This window comes from Babylonia areolata, chromosome 15 (genome assembly GCF_041734735.1).
Source record: "Babylonia areolata isolate BAREFJ2019XMU chromosome 15, ASM4173473v1, whole genome shotgun sequence".
NCBI classification, from domain to species: domain Eukaryota; kingdom Metazoa; phylum Mollusca; class Gastropoda; order Neogastropoda; family Buccinidae; genus Babylonia; species Babylonia areolata.
Window position 1 is genome coordinate 327,648 of NC_134890.1, and position 18,551 is coordinate 346,198.

General features: G+C 44.8%; 1 protein-coding gene across 1 annotated transcript in view; it reads left to right on the plus strand.

The window, feature by feature from the left end:
- Positions 1–15,769, plus strand: part of LOC143290082 (contactin-like) — a 90,836-nt gene extending 75,067 nt beyond the window's left edge. Inside the window, exons 20-25 of the mRNA XM_076599372.1 lie at positions 2,613–2,760; positions 4,923–5,044; positions 5,478–5,664; positions 8,491–8,606; positions 11,215–11,395; positions 14,488–15,769. Coding sequence (XP_076455487.1) covers positions 2,613–2,760; positions 4,923–5,044; positions 5,478–5,664; positions 8,491–8,606; positions 11,215–11,395; positions 14,488–14,606 — 873 coding nt within the window. The 3' untranslated portion in view covers positions 14,607–15,769. The remainder of the gene's footprint in view (positions 1–2,612; positions 2,761–4,922; positions 5,045–5,477; positions 5,665–8,490; positions 8,607–11,214; positions 11,396–14,487) is intronic.
- Positions 15,770–18,551: the final 2,782 nt, after the last annotated feature.

Below are 18,551 nucleotides of genomic sequence, written 5' to 3' on the forward strand. Positions count from 1 at the left end.
TGTTATTTGTATTATGAACCCCCATGTCATTAGGGCTGTAAAGCTATCGACATTAAAGTGTTCAGTGTTCAGTGTTCTCTCCCTCTCATTGTCTCTGCCCCTCTCTCTGTCTCTGTCTCTCTCTCTCTCTCATTGTCTCTGCCCCTCTCTCTGTCTGTCTCTCCCTGTCATTGTCTCTGCCCCTCTCTCCGTGTCTGTCTCTCTCTCATTGTCTCTGCCCCTCTGTCTCTGTCTCTCTCTCTCTCTCTCATTGTCTCTGCCCCTCTCTCTGTCTCTGTCTCTATCTCTCATTGTCTCTGCCCCTCTCTGTCTCTCTTTCTCATTGTCTGTGCCCCTCTCTCTGTCTCTCTCTCTCTCATTGTCTCTGCCCCTCTCTCTGTCTGTCTCTCTCTCATTGTCTCTGCCCCTCTCCCTGTCTCTCCCTCTCATTGTCTCTGCCCCTCTCTCTGTCTGTCTCTCTCTCATTGTCTCTGCCCCTCTCTCTGTCTCTGTCTCTCTCTCTCTCATTTTCTCTGCCCCTATATCTGTCTGTCTCTCCCTCTCATTGTCTCTGCCCCTCTCTCTGTCTGTCTATCTCTCATTGTCTCTGCCCCTCTCTCTGTGTCTGTCTCTCTCTCATTGTCTGCCTCTCTCTCTGTCTCTGTCTCTCTCTGTCTCTCATTGTCTCTGCCCCTCTCTCTGTCTCTGTCTCTCTCTCTTATTGTCTCTGCCCCTCTCTGTCTCTCTCTCTCATTGTCTCTGCCCCTCTCTCTGTCTCTGTCTCTCTCTCTCATTGTTTCTGCCCCTCTCTCTGTCTGTCTGTCTCTCTCATTGTCTCTGCCCCTCTCTCTGTCTCTGTCTCTCATTGTCTCTGCCCCTCTCTCTGTCTCTGTCTCTCATTGTCTCTGCCCCTCTCTGTCTCTCTCTCTCATTGTCTCTGCCCCTCTCTCTGTCTCTGTCTCTCATTGTTTCTGCTCCTCTCTCTGTCTGTCTCTCCCTCACATAGTCTCTGCCCCTCTCTCTGTCTCTGTCTCTCTCTCATTGTTTCTGCCCCTCTCTCTGTCTCTGTCTCTCTCTCATTGTCTCTGCTCCTCTCTCTGTCTCTGTCTCTCTCTCTCTCATTGTCTCTGCCCCTCTCTCTGTCTCTCCCTCTCATTGTCTGTGCCGCTCTATCTGTCTCTGTCTCTCATTTTTTCTGCTCCTCTCTCTGTCTGTCTCTCCCTCTCATTGTCTCTGCCCCTCTCTCTGTCTCTGTCTCTCTCTCATTGTTTCTGCCCCTCTCTCTGTCTCTGTCTCTCTTTCATTGTCTCTGCCCCTCTCTCTGTCTCTGTCTCTCTCTCTCATTGTCTCTGCCCCTCTCCCTGTCTCTGTCTCTCCCTCTCATTCTCTCTGCCCCTCTCTCTCTGTCTGTCTCTCTCTCATTGTCTCTGCCCCTCTCTCTGTCTCTGTCTCTCTCATTGTTTCTGTCCCTCTCTCTGTCTTTATCTCCCTCTCATTTTCTCTGCCCCTCTCTCTGTCTCTCTCTCTCATTGTCTCTGCCCCTCTCTCTGTCTGTCTCTCTCTCATTGTCTCTGCCCCTCTCTCTGTCTCTGTCTCTCATTGTTTCTGTCCCTCTCTCTGTCTGTCTCTCCCTCTCATTGTCTCTGCCCCTCTCTCTGTCTCTGTCTCTCTCATTGTTTCTGCCCCTCTCTCTGTCTCTGTCTCTCTCTCTCATTGTCTCTGTCTCTCTCTCTCATTGTCTCTGCCCCTCTCTCTGTCTCTGTCTCTCTCTCTGTCTCTGTCTCTCCCTCTCCCTCTCTCTGTCTCTGTCTGTCTCTCTCATTGTCTCTGCCCCTCTCTCTGTCTCTGTCTCTCTCTCTCATTGTCTCTGCCCCTCTCTCTGTCTCTGTCTCTCTCTGTCATTGTCTCTGACCCTCTCTCTGTCCCTGTCTGTCTGTCTCTCTCTCATTGTCTCTGCCCCTCTCTCTGTTTCTGTCTGTCTGTCTGTCTCTCATTGTCTCTGCCTCTCTCTGTCTCTCTGCCCCTCTCTCTGTCTTCCTCTCTCCCTCTCTCTCCCCCCCCCCCTCTCTCTCTCTCTCTCTCTATTCAGTCATCGGTGAGTTGGAAAGAACGCGAATGGCTTGTGTTGATCTCAATCACTTGATGTCCCAATAAAAAAAAAAAATACAGTGGAAAATTGGCTTGTTGGCTATAACGCAGCATGTGATGGTATAACAGGAAGCGTTTGTGAATGTGCATGTTTGTGTTTGAAAAACAGACAGGTTTGTGTGTGTGTGTGTGTGTGTGTGTGTGTGCGTGCCTGTGTGATTAGACATGTTATTTTGACGTCACTCCAGTAAGGTTTAAGGACGTCACTAAATGGTTTCATGGACATGTTGTGGCGTCACTCCAGTAAAGTTTGGGGTGTTGGGTTTTGTTGTTGTTGTTTTGTTGTTCTTTGTTGTGGTTTTCTTTTTGCTTTTCATTCAAGTGTGTGCTTTGATTCCATTCCATTCAGCTTCTGAAAGAACATGCTTTTACCCCCAACTCTGTTATACTTTTCGTAGAACATTATCTACATCACTCTAGTGACCCCTGTAATGACACATTTTGACTTCACACCATTTTACCTTCTTTTCTTTTGTTTTTTTAAGGACACCGTGAGTGATGACGTCAGCTCGTTCGTCACCTTCATTGGTGGAGAGAACTACTTTTTACCTTACGAGGTCAAGGTCGCGGCCTTCAACTCTAAGGGTCAAGGTCCCAACTCCACCTCTGTGGTCGTCATGTCCCAGGAAGGCAGTATGTGCCTTGTCTGTGTGTCTGTTTGTCTGTCTGTCAGTTTATTTGTATGTCTGTCTGCCTGCGTCTTGTCAGTCAGTCCGTTTGCATGTCTGTATGTCTGCCTGTTTGTCTGTGTCTGTGTCCATCAGTTTGTATGTCTGTGTCGACCTGTTTATGTCTCTGTGTGTCTGCCCGTCAGTCAGTTTGAATGTTATTCTGTCGGTCTGGGGTTGGGTTGTTTTTTTCTGTTCGTTTGTTTCTGTTTGTATGTCTGGCCGTCCGTGTATTTGTATGTCTCTCTAGGTTTGTGTATAGGTCTGTACTGTATGTCAGTCTGTTTGTGTGTAAGTATATCTGTTCGTCTGTTTGAGTTTGTATGTCTGTACGTCCGTCTATCTGTTCGTGGTTTTTTGTTTGTTTGTTTTTTGGGTTTTTTTTAATTTCGTGTATGTCTGTGCGTTCGTCCGTCTGTTTATGTATGTGTCATATGTCTGTTTGTGTGCATGTCCGTCCGTCTGTACGCATGTCAGTCCGTCGGTATTTGTATATCTGTCTGTGTTTGTGTGTCTGTCCGTCCGTCTCTCGGTGTGCACGTATATCTGTCGAAGTCGAAATATTTTAATTGTCAGACCACAGATCCATAACAATGGAGTTCACAAGGACAAACAGAATTAATACAGGGAAATGAGCACGTATGTCTGTGATTGTGTGTATGTCCATCATTCTGTCTGTCTGTGTTTGTATGTGTGTTTGTGTTTGTGTGTCTGATCGTCCGTGTGTCAGTGATTTTCCGTCAGTCCGTCTGTCTGTGTTTGTATGTCTGTTTGTCTGTTTTTGTTTGGTTGGTTGGTTTGTTGTTTTTGTTGTGGTTTTTGTTGTTTTTTTGGGTGGGTGGGTGGGTGGGTGGGTTCGTATATGCATTGTCCGCGCAGGGTTAAAAGGAATACAAATATGGATGTCGGATTTTATCTGATTGTTTCCATAGAGTGTTTACCCCCCCCCCCCCCCCCCCCCCACTCCCACCCCTCCCCTCACCCGTTCATTATTACACACTCGCACGTGCACGCACGCACACCTGCACGCACACACACACACACACACACACACACCTCACCTCTCTCGCTCCTTCATCTTTTAGCATACCCGATTTTGCTGTTTTACCAGAGCATAGTGCGTGTGTGTGTGTGTGTATGTGTGTATGCGTTTGTGTGTATGAGTTTGTGTGTGTGTATATGTATGAGTTTGTGTGTGTGTGTGTGTGTGTGTGTGTGTGTGTGTGTGTGTGTGTGTGTGTGTGTGTGTGTGTGTGTGTGTGTACGTACGCGTGGATGTTTGCCTGGATGTGTTTGAGTAGGTGAGTTTCCCTACGCGTGCATATTAATTATTTGTGTGTGTGTGTGTGTGTGTGACTGTGTGTGTGTGCGCGCGTGTGTGTGTGTGTATGTGTGACTGTGTGCATGTATTTATGGGGGATGTGTGATTTGGTGTGTGTGTGTGTGTGTGTGCGTGCGTGTGCGTGTGTGACTCTGTGTGTGTCTGCGTGTGTGTGAGACTGTGTGTATGTGTGTGTGTGTGACTGTGTGAGTGTGACTGTGTGTGTGTGTGTGTGCGCGTGTGTGCGCGTGTGTGACTCTGTGTGTGTGTGGGGGGGTGGGGGGTGTGACTCTGTGTGTGTGTGTGAGTGTGTGTGTGTGTGTGTGTGACTCTGTGTGTGTGTGGGGGGGCGGGGTTGACTCTGTGTGTGTGTGTGTGTGTGTGTGTTACTGTGTGTGATTGTGTGTGTGTGGGGGGGGGGGTGACTCTGTGTGTGTGTGTGTGTGTTACTGTGTGTGATTGTGTGTTGGGTTACGCTGCTGGTCAGGCATCTGCTTGGCAGGTGTGGTGTAGCGTATATGGTTTTGTCCGAACGCAGTGACGCCTCCTTGAGCTACTGAAACTGAAACTGATTGTGTGTGTGTGTGGGGGGGGTGACTATGTGTGTGTGTGTGACTGTGTGTGTGTGTGTGTGTGTGTGTGTGCGTGCTCGTGGATGTTTGGGTGGATATGTTCGCACGTATGTGTATTTGAGTATTATGTGTTTCCCTACGCGTGCATACAAATCATACGCGATGTGTGTGTGTACGTGTGTGTGTGTGTGTGTGTGTGTGTGCGTGCGTGCGTGTGTGTGCACGTGCGGCCAGTGCCCCTGGAGACCCCCCGGAACGTGTGGGCAGAGGACTTCAACGCCACAGCCTTCATCGTGCACTGGGATCCCGTCATCAACACCAGGGACACCATGAAGGGAAAGCTGCTGGGATTTCAGGTGACTGGGACACACGGGCTGGAGCTGGGGGGGGGGGGGGGGGGGAGTAGAGAGAATGAGAGAGAGAAAGAAAGAGAGTGGAGGAAAAGAGGTAGAACTGAACTGAACTGTGCTGAACTGTATTGTGCTCTGCTGTATTGTACTGAGCTGTCCTTTTTTTCTTTTTTTTCTCAAGGCCTGACTAAGCGCGTTGGGTTACGCTGCTGGTCAGGCATCTGCTTGGCAGATGTGGTGTAGCGTATATGGATTTGTCCGAACGCAGTGACGCCTCCTTGAGCTACTGATACTGATACTGTCCTGAGCTGTGCTGTGTTGTACTGAGCTGTGCTGTGCTGTACTGTACTGATCTAAGCTGTGCCGTGCTGAGCTGTACTGATCTAAGCTGTCCTGAGCTGTGCTGTGCTGTGCTGTACTGAAGTGAACTTTGTGGCAGATCAACTACTGGCTGGAGAGAGACCCGACCATCTATAACTGGATGATGTTTCACTGTGAGGATTGTGAGGAGGGCATGGTGATCGGCCTGCACCCCAACGATGACTACTGGATCAGCGTGCACGTCTTCACGTCTGCCGGCGTGGGGCCCAAGGGAGAAGACTACCGTGTCAGCACTGTTCTGAATGGTCAGTGGGTTTTCCTGGGGTTGTTTCCCTTGCACTGGTGTCGTTAAATTATGTCCCGAAACCTGTGTGTGTGGTTGGTGGTTGGGACAGTGTGGTGCTGAGCGCATCACTGACTGACTTTTTCCATTTCTTTGTGGCGGTCGTTGGATAGTGTCTGAATTTCGGTACAGCTTTCTTTGTGTGTGTGTGTGGAGAGGTCGACGTTGTATTGCATTGTACAGTATTGTATGTACGATAGTCAGTCGTGTCCGACTATGACCTTCAGAACAGCAGAGCAGGCAACTGCTGTCCCTGGGCTAGAATTTGATTATAGTGGAGAGTGTCTTGCCCAAGTTACATCCCCACTCTCTCAGCCATGAGGGTTTTAGGGCAGTCAGCGTTGGGATGGTTCCCTAAGGCCAACTAGCCCACAAGACTGCAGCACTAAGAGCCAGTGCAATGTTGCCTCCTAATTTGAGAGTCATAGTCCTTCACAAAAGACAAAGCTGTAAATGACTTCCCATTGACTGGAGAAACCATTGATCATACAGCTCTCACTTTGCTGTTGGCCCAAATGTAAACTTAAGTCAATCTGTGATATAAGCCGAGTGTTAGGCCTGTATTGTATAGTAGTAGTATACTATAATTGTATTATATCACATGTGGAGTAATGGCCTAGAGGTAACGCGTCCTCCAAGGAAGCAAGAGAATCTGAGCGCGCTGGAATGAATCACGGCTCAGCCGCCAATATTTTCTCCCCCTCCACCAGACCTTGAGAGGTGGTCTGGACGCTAGTCATTCGGATGAGACGATAAACGAGGTCCCGTGTGCAGCATGTACTTAGTGCACGTAAAAAAAAAAATATATATATATATACATATAAAAAACCACGGCAACAAAAGGATTGTTCCTGACAAAATTCTGTAGAAAAATCCACTTCGATAGGAAAAACAAATAAAACTGCACGCAGGAAAAACTATTAAAAAAAAAAAAAAATTGAAAAAAAGGTGGCGCTGTAGTGTAGCGACGCGCTCTCCCTTGGGAGACCAGCCCGAATTTCACTCATAGAAATCTGTATGATAAAAAGAAATACAAATACAAATATTGTATTCTATTGTACTGTATGGAGGTTGTATCATATCGTATTGCATTGAATTGCATTGCATTACACATTTTTGTCACAACAAATCTCTGTATGAAATTCGTGTTGCTCTTCCCGGGGACACAACTTCGCCACAGTGCAGCGCCACATATATTTTTCTTTCTTTTTCTGTCACGAACACAGTGCATTTGTTTTTACTGAGAAAGTGGATTTTTCTACAATTTTTTTTGTTGTTGCCAGAAACACCCTTTTGTTGCAGTAGGTTCTTTTACGCAAGCTAAATGCATGCTGCACACAGGACCTCCAGTTAGCGTCTCATCAGAAAGACTAGTACCCAGACCACCAGGTCAAGTACAGGAGGGAGTAACAATCCTGATTGTATATGAACTCCAACCCAAGGACATTACATCGCAGTGTTTTGCTTACAGTGTGCTGTTCAAGAGAACAGTTGTCTACCGTCCTGGGCCTCTTCACCCACTATGTCTTGGGCAGCATGGGAATCATAACAGTTTGCATAAAGGAGGTGAAAGAGATCGTGAGCCGAAAGCTTGGTGTTATCCATGAGTACCCAAAGAATAGACGAGGTCCTAATTAACAAGTGTGCGTCGATTTTTCAGCAAAGTGTTGTCCTTTATTGACTCACTTGTGTAAACAAAGTGAGTCTATGTTTTAAGTGAGTCAAAAAGCAAAAGGGTTGAAATAACTATCATCTGTAGACAAAACAGTTGAAGTACCCAGAAATGCTCATTATCAAGAGATATTAAGATTGGAAGATTAAAAAAAGAAAAAAAACAAAAGAAAAGCATAGCGATTGACTGGAAAGGCAAAAAGAGTCCAAAAACCACTTCTGTTTTCGCGGAGAGCTTTTCATTTATAGTCAAGACGGTTCAGTATCTGATCAACTCCGAAGGGGCGTATAAAGCTCGGTGAATTGAAAGCGATGTCTATGGAAAAACGTTTATTACAACTTTTATTAAGTTTTTATCAAATTAGTCACACACATTAAATATACGCTTACTCCTTTCTTGTTACGATGATGTTAATGGCTACTTACAACCAGAGGGCTAAAATGGTTACGAAATCACGGTGCATTGCAATCACAGACTTAGGAGTAAAATAATTTAAATTCGTCCATGAGCACACACACACACACACACACACACACACACACACACACACACACACACACACACACACACACGTGAATGCCTACACGTCCATAACCGCAGAAATATAGAGATATGTTTTGAGATCAGATTTGAATTGCGGCATTGTTTCAGCATGACAGTTTTGGTCGGGAAGTTAATTCCGGGTAGCAGGAATATGTGTGATAGTCAGTCATGTCCGACTATGACCATCAGAACAGCAGAGAAGGTAGCTGCTGTCCCGACTATCTGGGCAAGAATTTGATTATGGTGGAGAGTGTCTTGCCCAAGTTACATCCCCACTCTCTCGGCCAAGAGGATTTTAGGACAGTCGGCGTTGGGATGGTTCCCAAAGACCAACTAGCCCACAAGGCTGCAGCACTAGGAGTCAGTGTAATTTGCCTCCTAGTCTGAGTCATAGTCCTTCACAAAAGACTAAGATTATGTGATTAACCATTGTACTGAAGAAACCATTGACAATACAGCTCTCACTTAGCTGTTGGCCCAACTGTAAACTTATGTCAGTGTGATATAAGCTCCTACATATTGGTCAGAATAACTGAAGGATAATACCCTTTGCTGTGTGTTCCTGGGTGGCAGCTCCCCTTCTCTACCCGGAGTATGTGTCTGTGTACTCCATGGATGGCCCCAACGTACACGTCACGTGGAGGGGCGTGCCCATTGGCCTGGAGGAAGAGCCGCTGATTGGTTACAAGGTGAGTGATTGACGGACACCGCCGCAACATGCTGCAGCCTGATTGGGTGTGTGGGCGTGGCTTTGAAAGTATTTGTATTTGTATTTCTTTTCATCACAACAGATTTCTCTGTGTGAAATTCGGGCTGCTCTCCCCAGGGAGAGCGCGTCGCCATACTACAGCGCCACCCATTTTTTTGTATTTTTTCCTGTGTGCAGTTTTATTTGTTTTTCCTATCGAAGTGGATTTTTCTACAGAATTTTGCCAGGAACAACCCTTTTGTTGCCGTGGGTTCTTTTACGTGCGCTAAGTGCATGCTGCACACGGGACCTCGGTTTATCGTCTCATCCGAATGACTAGCGTCCAGACCACCACTCAAGGTCTAGTGGAGGGGGATAGAATTTCGGGGGCTGTGCCGTGATTCGAACCAGCACTCTCAGATTCTCTCGCTTCCTAGGCGGACGCGTTACCTCTAAGCCATCACTCTACAGCCTGTCAAAATTCTCTCTCTCTCTCTCTCTCTCTCTCTTGATCTCAAAGTAGGGAGGTTGATTGTAGATGTACATGTGGTTTCATTGTGTTTTGATTGTTTTTCTGCTTCCATTTCTTTCTCTCTTTTTTTCCTTTTTTTTTTTTTTTTGGTTTGTTTGTTTGTTTTTTGTTTTGGTTTTTGTCTTTTGGTCCAAGCCCCTAAGAGTAAACAACAACAACAACAAAACAAATACAAAAAATCATGTGAATTCTGTTCCTCCAGTATCCTCGTTGATACATACTCAGTCTTGTCTTTGTCTTGTTTTGTCTTTTACGTGTATGCGCAAGCAATTAGCTGCATGCAGAAGTGTGCATGTGCACGCGGTCTTGCTCTGCGTGCATGCGTTTTCTTCATTCTGTCTCCTTCTGTGGATGATCTTACTATGAACCACACACAGTATTTTAAAATGGATGTGTGTCTGTGCGACTTTATTCGCCTGGAGAGCAGTCATTGATTTGCAGAATATAATTCAGGCCTTCTTCTTTTTCACTCATGTTCTTCTTCTTCTCCATTCAGCCCTTAACCCTTACCCCTTACCCCTTCCAGGGAACCACGCAATACAGACTGAACGCAGCAATCAACATGGACAATTCTGATTAATAATCCAGTGTAAAAAAATAAATAAATAAAATAAAACAGACAAAATAAAACTACACTGGGATGTGTGTGCGTGTCGACATCCAAGCATTGAGTAAGGAAAACTGAACTGGAGATGAGAAAAGTGGGAAAAATTCGGTCTGTTCTCCCCAGGAAGCGCACTGGTTCTTTTTTGCACAAAGTTCATACTGCACACGGGACCTCGATTGATCGTCTCCTCCGAATGATCAGACGCTCAGCTTGATTTTCCTGTCAAACTTGGGAGAAACTGATTGATTGATATGGATACTTATGTAGCGCCTATCCTCGGTCGGAGACCAAGCTCTGAGCGCTTTACAAACACGGGGTCATTTACACAACAGGCTGCCTACCTGGGTAGAGCCAACTGACGGCTGCCACTGGGCGCTCATCATGGAGAGAAATGGAGAGAGCGGGATTCGAACCCAAACCTGCACGGATTGTGTACTGGCAAGGCAAGACAAGACGTGTTTATTTCAGGAAACCCCGCTGGGGTACATGAAAATGTTACATGATGCATGCAACAAGAAATACACTTCTTCGTTCGTGAGCTGCAGCTCCCACGTTCAGTCGTTTGAAGACGAGTGGGCTTTTACGTGTATGACTGTTTTCACCCCGCCATGTAGGCAGCCATACTCCGCTTTCGGGGGGTGCATGCTGGGTATGTTCTAGTTTCCATAACCCACCGAACGCTGACATGGATCACAGGATCTTTAATGCACGTATTAGATCTTCTGTGTGCGTATACACACAAAGGGGTTTCAGGCACTGGCAGGTCTGTACACATGTTGACCTGGGAGATCGGAAAAATCTCCATCCTTTACCCACCAGGCGCAGTTACCGAGATTCGAACCCGGACCCTCAGATTGAAAGTCCAGCGCTTCGACCACTCGGCTATTGCGCCCGTCAGTACAAATATCAATCATAACTGGTATTTGCTCTTTTTTTTTCTTTTTTTTCACAGTGGCCACTGACACCTACAGTTTGGTTGAGACAAACATCCTGACCCTTCTACCAGCTTCCCTACTGTCAGGAAACTGTAACCTGTTGCTCACGTTTACGCCTGATGCCAAATTTCAATCTACATAGACCGCTGGAGAATGCCGTGGCCATCTTAGATCTCGCGCAATGCCAAAGGCGATCGACAGAGACAAGAGCAGCAAACATGTGCTGTCCTCCATTCCTTCAGTGGACAGTCTCCATTGCTACAACCAAACTCTTGTCAATGAAATGCCATTGTATGCATACACAAGAAAGAGCAAAAAATCAAAACAAAACAACAAACAAACAAACAAAACAAGCGTGCCATTTCACACGTTGTGCCTCTCTCGATCGCCTTTGTTGCTCGAAATTTCGGAGAGCCAAACAACCTCGAGAACACAGATCATGTGACGCGCCTGAATTAGTCACGCAGGCACGGAACTCTCCAGCGGTCTGTTCCCTTTATTTAGTTATTTCTGTTTCCGCCGTGTGTTCGTGCAGGTGCTGTGGTGGCCTGCCACGGAGAACCCTCTGACGGCCAGTGTGGTGGAGGTGGAGGGCAAGTACCGCACGTGGGCCGTCATTGAGCACGTGCAGTCCGGCATTGTGTACGGGCTGAGGGTGCAGGGCTACAACAACGGGGGCGACGGCCAGAAGTCCCCCACTGTTTTCTTCACCCTGGGTAGCTTCATCATTCGTCGTGGAAGGGAGGGGGAAGGGGTTGGGCTGGGGGGAGGGGTATAGTGTGGGTGGGTTCTTTTGTTTGTTTTGGGGTTTGTTTGGGGTGTTTTTGTTTGAGGGTTTGTTTGGGGTGTTTTTGTTTGGGGGTTGTTTGGGGTGTTTTTGTTTGTTTTGGGGTTTGTTTGGGGTGTTTTTGTTTGTTTGCTTTGGGGTGTTTTTGTTTGGGGTGTTTTTGTTTGTTTTGGGGGGTTGTTTGGGGTGTTTTTGTTTGGGGGTTGTTTGGGGTGTTTTTTTTGTTTTGGGGTTTGTTTGGGGTGTTTTTGTTTGTTTGCTTTGGGGTGCTTTCGTTTGGGGGGTTGTTTGGGGTGTTTTTGTTTGTTTTGGGGGGTTGTTTGGGGTGTTTTTGTTTGTTTGCTTTGGGGTGTTTTTGTTTGTTTTGGGGTTTGTTTGGGGTGTTTTTGTTTGTTTGCTTTGGGGTGCTTTCGTTTGGGGTGTTGTTTGGGGTATTTTTATTTGTTTTGGGGGGTTGTTTGGGGTGTTTTTGTTTGTTTGCTTTGGGGGGTTTTTGTTTGTTTTGGGGGTGTTGTTAGGGGTGTTTTTGTTTGTTTGGGAGGGTTGTTAGGGGTGTTTTTGTTTATTTGGGGGGGTTGTTAGGGGTGTTTTTGTTTGTTTGCTTTGGTGGGGGTTGTTAGGGGTGTTTTTGTTTGCTTTGGTGGGGGTTGTTAGGGGTGTTTTTGTTTGTTTGCTTTGGTGGGGGTTGTTAGGGGTGTTTTTGTTTGGGGGGTTGTTTGGAGTGTTTTTGTTTGGGGGGTTGTTTGGGGTGTTTTTGTTTGTTTGGGGGGGTTGTTTGGGGTGTTTCTGTTTGTTTTGGGGGGTTGTTAGGGCGTTTTTGTTTGTTTTGGGGGGTTGTTAGGGCGTTTTTGTTTGTTTACTTTGGGGTGTTTTTGTTTGGGGGGTTGTTTGGGGTGTTTTTGTTTGTTTTGGGGGGTTGTTAGGGCGTTTTTGTTTGTTTTGGGGGGTTGTTTAGGGTGGGTTTTTTTTGTTTTTTTAGGTGGGAGGGGGGTGTCGTTTGGGGTGCTTTTGTTTGCTTTGGGGGTCTGTTTGGGGTGTTTTTGTTTGTTTTGTTGTTGTTTTTTTTTGGGGGGGTTGTTTAGGGTGTTTTTGTTTGTTTTTTTTTGGGGGGGGGGGTTGTTTAGGGTGTTTTTGTTTTTTGTTGTTGTTTTTTTTGGGGGGGGTTGTGTAGGGTGTTTTTGTTTGTTTTGGGGGGTGTTTGGGGAGTTTTTGTTTGTTTTGGGGTTTTGTTTGGGGTGTTTTGTTTGTTTTGGGGGATAGTTTGCGGTATTTTTTGTTTGTTTTTTGGGGGTTGTTAGGGGTGTTTTTGTTTGTTTTGGGGGGGTGTTTGGGGTGTTCTTGTTTGTTTTTGTTTGGGGGTTTGTTTGGGGTGTTTTTGCTTGTTTTGGGGTTTGTTTGGGGTTTTTTGTTTGTTTTTGGGTTTGTTTGGGGTTTTTTGTTTGGGGATTTGTTTGGGGTGTTATTGTTTGTTTGTCTTGGGGTTTGTTTGGGCTGTTTTTTGTTTTTTTTGGGTTTTTTTGTTTTTCTTTTCTTTCTTTTTTTTTGGGGGGGGGTGTCATGTGGAGAGGTGGGGGGACGATGGGAGGGGCAAGTTCACCCTCTCTCTCCATTTCTCTGTCTGTTCTCTCTCTCTCTCATTCTCTCTCTCTCTCTCTCTCTCTCTCTCTCTCTCTCTATATATATATATATATATATATATATATATATATATATATATATATGTGTGTGTGTGTGTGTGTGTGTGTTATCTCCATCTCTCTCTTTCTGTGTCTGTCGTCTGTCTCTCTCATCTCTTTCTGTCTGTCTGCCTCACACACACACACACACACACACACACACACACACACACACACACACACACAACACACACACACACACCTACACACACACACACACACACACACACACACACACACACACACACACACACACACACTCACACACTTTGTCTAGCGGCCTCCACAAAAGTTCAAGGATTATTTTCTATTCTGAATATATTCAGTAATGATTTCTCACGAACTTTTTCCACGAATCTCAGCAAGACTGATCAGACGTCAATAATGTCACTTGGGAAGATGCTGTTTCTTTGTGGATCTGTGATAAATTTCCTGTTCCTAATCCATGCTATATTTCATTTCCAAATCTATGCTAAAAAGAAGAAAAAAGGTTACGTATTTATCAACTTTTCTAAAGGGTTTCGTTTTATATTTTGATAATCTTCTGAATTGTAGTATAATAAAAAATAAAATAAAAAATAATAATAAAATAATAAGTGTATGCATGCATTATGTAAATTATGCGTCTTTGCATATGCACGCGCGTGCATATGTATGCACTTCCGTTACTAGACTATTGTGCATTATAAATCTGGATCATGTCTTTCTTGGCACTACGTTGGTATATTGGGATGTGGAGTGATGGCCTAGAGGTAATGCGTCCGCCTAGGAAACGAGAGAATCTGAGCACGCTGGTTCGAATCACGGCTCAGCCGCCGATATTTTCTCCCCCTCCACTAGACCTTGAGTGGTGGTCTGGACGCTAGTCATTCGGATGAGACGATAAACCGAGGTCCCGTGTGCAGCATGCACTTAGTGCACGTAAAAGAACCCACGGCAACAAAAGGGTGGTTCCTGGCAAAATTCTGTAGAAAAATCCACTTCAATAGGAAAAACAAGTAAAATTGCAAGCAGGAAAAAATACCAAAAAAAAAGGGTGGCACTGTAGTACAGCGACGCGCTCTCCCTGGGGAGAGCAGCCCGAATTTCACACAGGGAAATCTGTTGTGATAAAAAACAGAAAAAAAAAGAAATACAAATATATTTATATCCTGTTTCACGGTTAGAGTCATTCTGTTTTGTTTCAGTTTTGTGGTTTTCTGCTTTCAACCCTACGATGTTTCAGACTGCAATCAATAATAACTTATGTGTGTGCGTGCGCTCCCATGTGTGTGTGTGTGTGTGTGTGCTTGTGTGTGTGCGTGCGTTTGCACGTGTGTGTGTGTGTGTGTGTGTGTATTTGCAGAAGGACAAGTGCGCTACAACGTAGAGACCACAGAAATCCTGGCCACCGGAACTTGCGTCACAGCCTTGCTGTGGCTGGTGGTGATTTCCTGTCTGGGGCAGCTGGTGCTGCTTCCCTGACTGGAACACGTTTCCTTCCCTGTGCACAGCACGTGAAGACTGAAGAGTCGCTGTGACAGCATCGGTTAGCTGTTGGACTTCTGGCCCAGTGTTCACCAGTGATCAGGGTTCGAAGGCCTGTTTCGGATGGTTGTGTGCTGGGGGTACACTTTACCCCGATGTTCCTACCCCCACCCGGGTGTGAATGGGTACCTGAGTTTGGCTGGGAAAGGTTACAACGACGGAGGGAGAGTGTTGAGCTCCGCCGTGCTATGCCGAGTGCTGGACAGTGGATACATATCAACGCTTTTCCCTGATAGGCGGAAAAGGTCATTCCTTTTTAATCTTTTCCCTGATGGGCGGAAAAGGTCATTCCTTTTTAATCTTTTCCCTGATGGGCGTAAAAGGTCATTCCTTTTTAATCTTTTCCCTGATGGGCGAAAAGGTAATTCCTTTTTAAAGACACATGAGCCATGGGCTCTCTTGGGGCCGTATTTAAGAGAACTTCATGCCTGAGGGTAAATGTGTGCCTGAGGCAAGGCAAACTGCCCAAAGGTAAGCAATATCCTGTATTCATCAACACAAGAGTATACCCACGTGTCTACAAACCCGAAGGCAATTTACCCTTACTCTCTGCCAAGGGTGACTGCCCATGAAGCAGAGGTAAGTATGGCGGATCCTTTTGCAGCATTTTTCTTTCTTTTTTCTTTAAGGGAAAACATACGTGATTTATGGATAGCACGTGTTTTCGAACTCTCTCGACAATGTTCCGAGCTGTGGTGCGATGAGAAGTGAAACTGAGAGCACGTGCAGATGTTGGGATTTTTTTTAAAAGACGAGGGTTAGCTATGTGAGCGAACCGTGTGTCTTGAACATAAAGATAACTTATCCTTCAGGTAAACTGTACCTGCGAGTCCCAACCATGTCAAGGATAACTTGCCTGAAGGCAAAATGAATTCTGTCTTGAATACGGCCCCTGGTTGGCTGAGAATCATCCAGTCGTCTTCCTGTGTCCATGGCGACGAGAGCCGTTGTTTGTGTGGTGCTATAGGGGGATGTTTCGGAATCCATACAAATGACAGCAGTTTTTTTCTGACAATTTTATGAACAACCGTTTTGATTGTTGGTTGTTGTTGTTTTTTTTTATCATTTCCCTCTTGAGGAAATCCTTGTTTTGTCATCACGTCCCAGACGTCATATTTCTGTTCTTTTTTTTTTTTTTTACTTAAGTCTCATAGTTTCGTGGTGGTTTTTTTGGGTGTTTTTTTTTTTTTAATGATTTTTTATGTTTCTGTTGTTTTGTGTGTGTGTGTGTGTGTGTGTGTGTGTGTGTGTTGCTGTTTTTTGGTTTTTTGTTGTTGTTTGTTTGTTTGTTTTGTTTTGTTTTCTGCCATGTCGGTTACATCAGTTCTCTCGATTTTTGTTGACCATTACAAAGTATTTTCATCTTCAACTCTACTGTTTGTTTCACAGTTTTATTTTACAGATTAGTCTGGTTTATTTTGATGGAAGTTGAATGTTTTGAATTCTAAGACCATCTTAAAAAAGGATTGATTTTTTTTTTTTTTTTTTTTTTTTCTCAAAATTGATGTCGATCTCCTGGTTGGGTTTTGTTGTTGTTGCTGTTGTTTTACAACGACGTGTGTGAGTGTGTGTTCAACAGTGCCTGTGTGTGAACGTTCTATGCTGACAGTCAAAGGTAGTGTTGGCGATGGACTGCAATCCACACGTTTTACAAACCCGAAAATGTCCTGTGTCTTCCGAGTTAGACTGTGCACAACATTATTTCATTCGTATTGCTGACGGAATTCCGTAATGTGTTTGTGGGTCCGTGAACCGTCTAAACAACTAAACATACTTAAAACTGAAAACAGACAGAATGAAGGCAAAATTTGTACAGGAAATGTATGTGAGAAAAGACAAATCCGTGTGTTCTGCAGCTCGATATTCAACTTTGGAGTGTCTGCGCTTTTCTTTCCTTTCTTTCTTACTTTCTTTTTGTTTTTTTATTTTGTTTTGTTTCTTTGTTTGTTTATTTTGTTGAGTGTACATAAGAACGTCTTGCTCGAGGTAACGATTTCAGCTTTTGTTTACAGCCATTGTTCTTTTGGTGCATGTCGGTTCTTTGTTGAAGCTCTTGTAAACACTATATGTCGGTTCTTTGTTGAAGCTCTTGTAAACACTACATGTCGGTTCTTTGTTGAAGCTCTTGTAAACACTACACGTCGGTTCTTTGTTCTTTGTTGAAGCTCTTGTAAACACTACACGTCGGTTCTTTGTTCTTTGTTGAAGCTCTTGTAAACACTACATGTCAGTTCTTGTAAACACTACATGTCGGTTCTTTGTTGAAGCTCTTGTAAACACTACATGTCAGTTCTTTGTTGAAGCTCTTGTAAACACTACATGTCGGTTCTTTGTTGAAGCTCTTGTAAACACTACACGTCGGTTCTTTGTTCTTTGTTGAAGCTCTTGTAAACACTACATGTCAGTTCTTGTAAACACTACATGTCGGTTCTTTGTTGAAGCTCTTGTAAACACTACATGTCAGTTCTAGTGATTTAGTGTGACAGTTATAGTCATCAGTCAGTAGTTGTGATCTGCACCACACACACACACACACATACACACACACACACACACACACACACACACACACACACTGGAGCACACACATTTACATTTGTGTGTGTGTGTCTGCATAATATATAGATAGATAGACAGACAAACAGAAAAGTAGATAGGCAGACAGACTGATATATAAATATTATATATATATATATATAAAATATATCGATAGATAATCACAAAATCGGTCAGACGTGTTCATGTTGCTGGTACTGATTTGGTCAAAAGTGTTGGCTTTGTTAATAATAACGATTATATTTATATAGCGCCTTATTTTCATAGTGCCCCAAAACATGCCCAGTTCCGCTGTACAGTGTAAAACTTCCCAGACCTCCTGGTGTTGATGGTGACAACGCTATTACCATATGCCACTTGTAGTAGTAGTAGTAGTATTGCTACAATGAAGAATGTTGATCAGCTTGCGCATCACCTCCACCACATATCTGTGAAACACTTAGAGATTGCTTCTGCTTGTTTCATCGCACTGTATGAAAATCAGTTATTATCAGTATTGTTATTATTATTATTATTACTATTACTATTACTCGTATCATTCTTGATTACAATTATATTATTACTCGTGTTATTATTACTCGTGATATTCTTGATTAGCAGATGCACGCTCTTACAATTATGTGGCCCATCAGGCACTTTGGGTTGGGGGAAAAGCGCTCTCTTCTTTTCATGACAGACTTTCAGGCACTTTGGGTTGGGGGAAAAGCACTCTCTTCTTTTCATCCAGACTTTAAGGCACTTTGGTTTGGGGGAAAAGCACGCTCTTCTTTTCATCCAGACTTTAAGGCACTTTGGGTTGGGGGAAAAGCACTCTCTTCTTTTCATCCAGACTTTAAGGCACTTTGGTTTGGGGGAAAAGCACTCTCTTCTTTTCATGCCAGACTTTAAGGCACTTTGGGTTGGGGGAAAAGCACGCTCTTTTTTTCATGCCAGACATTGAGGCACTTTGGGTTGGGGGAAAAGCACTCTCTTCTTTTCATGCCAGACTTTAAGGCGCTCTCTTCTTTTCATGCCAGAATATTAAGGCACTTTGGGTTGGGGGAAAAGTACTCTCTTCTGTTCATGCCAGGGTTGGGGGAAAATGCACTACCTTTTTCCATCAGAGCCAGACTTGAAATCAAGCACATCGAGTCGGGGGGGTGGGGGTGAGGGGGGAGCGCGCTCCCTTGATGCCTACAGGCACTTTGGGTTGGGGGAAAATGCTCCCCTGTTTGCAGACTATCAGGTACTTAATGACCGAGGAAAACAGATCGAGGTTCCCTAATTTCCATGACAGTCAGTCTTGCCATGCTGGCATTCCTGACATTCTTCAACCCGTTTCTCAGA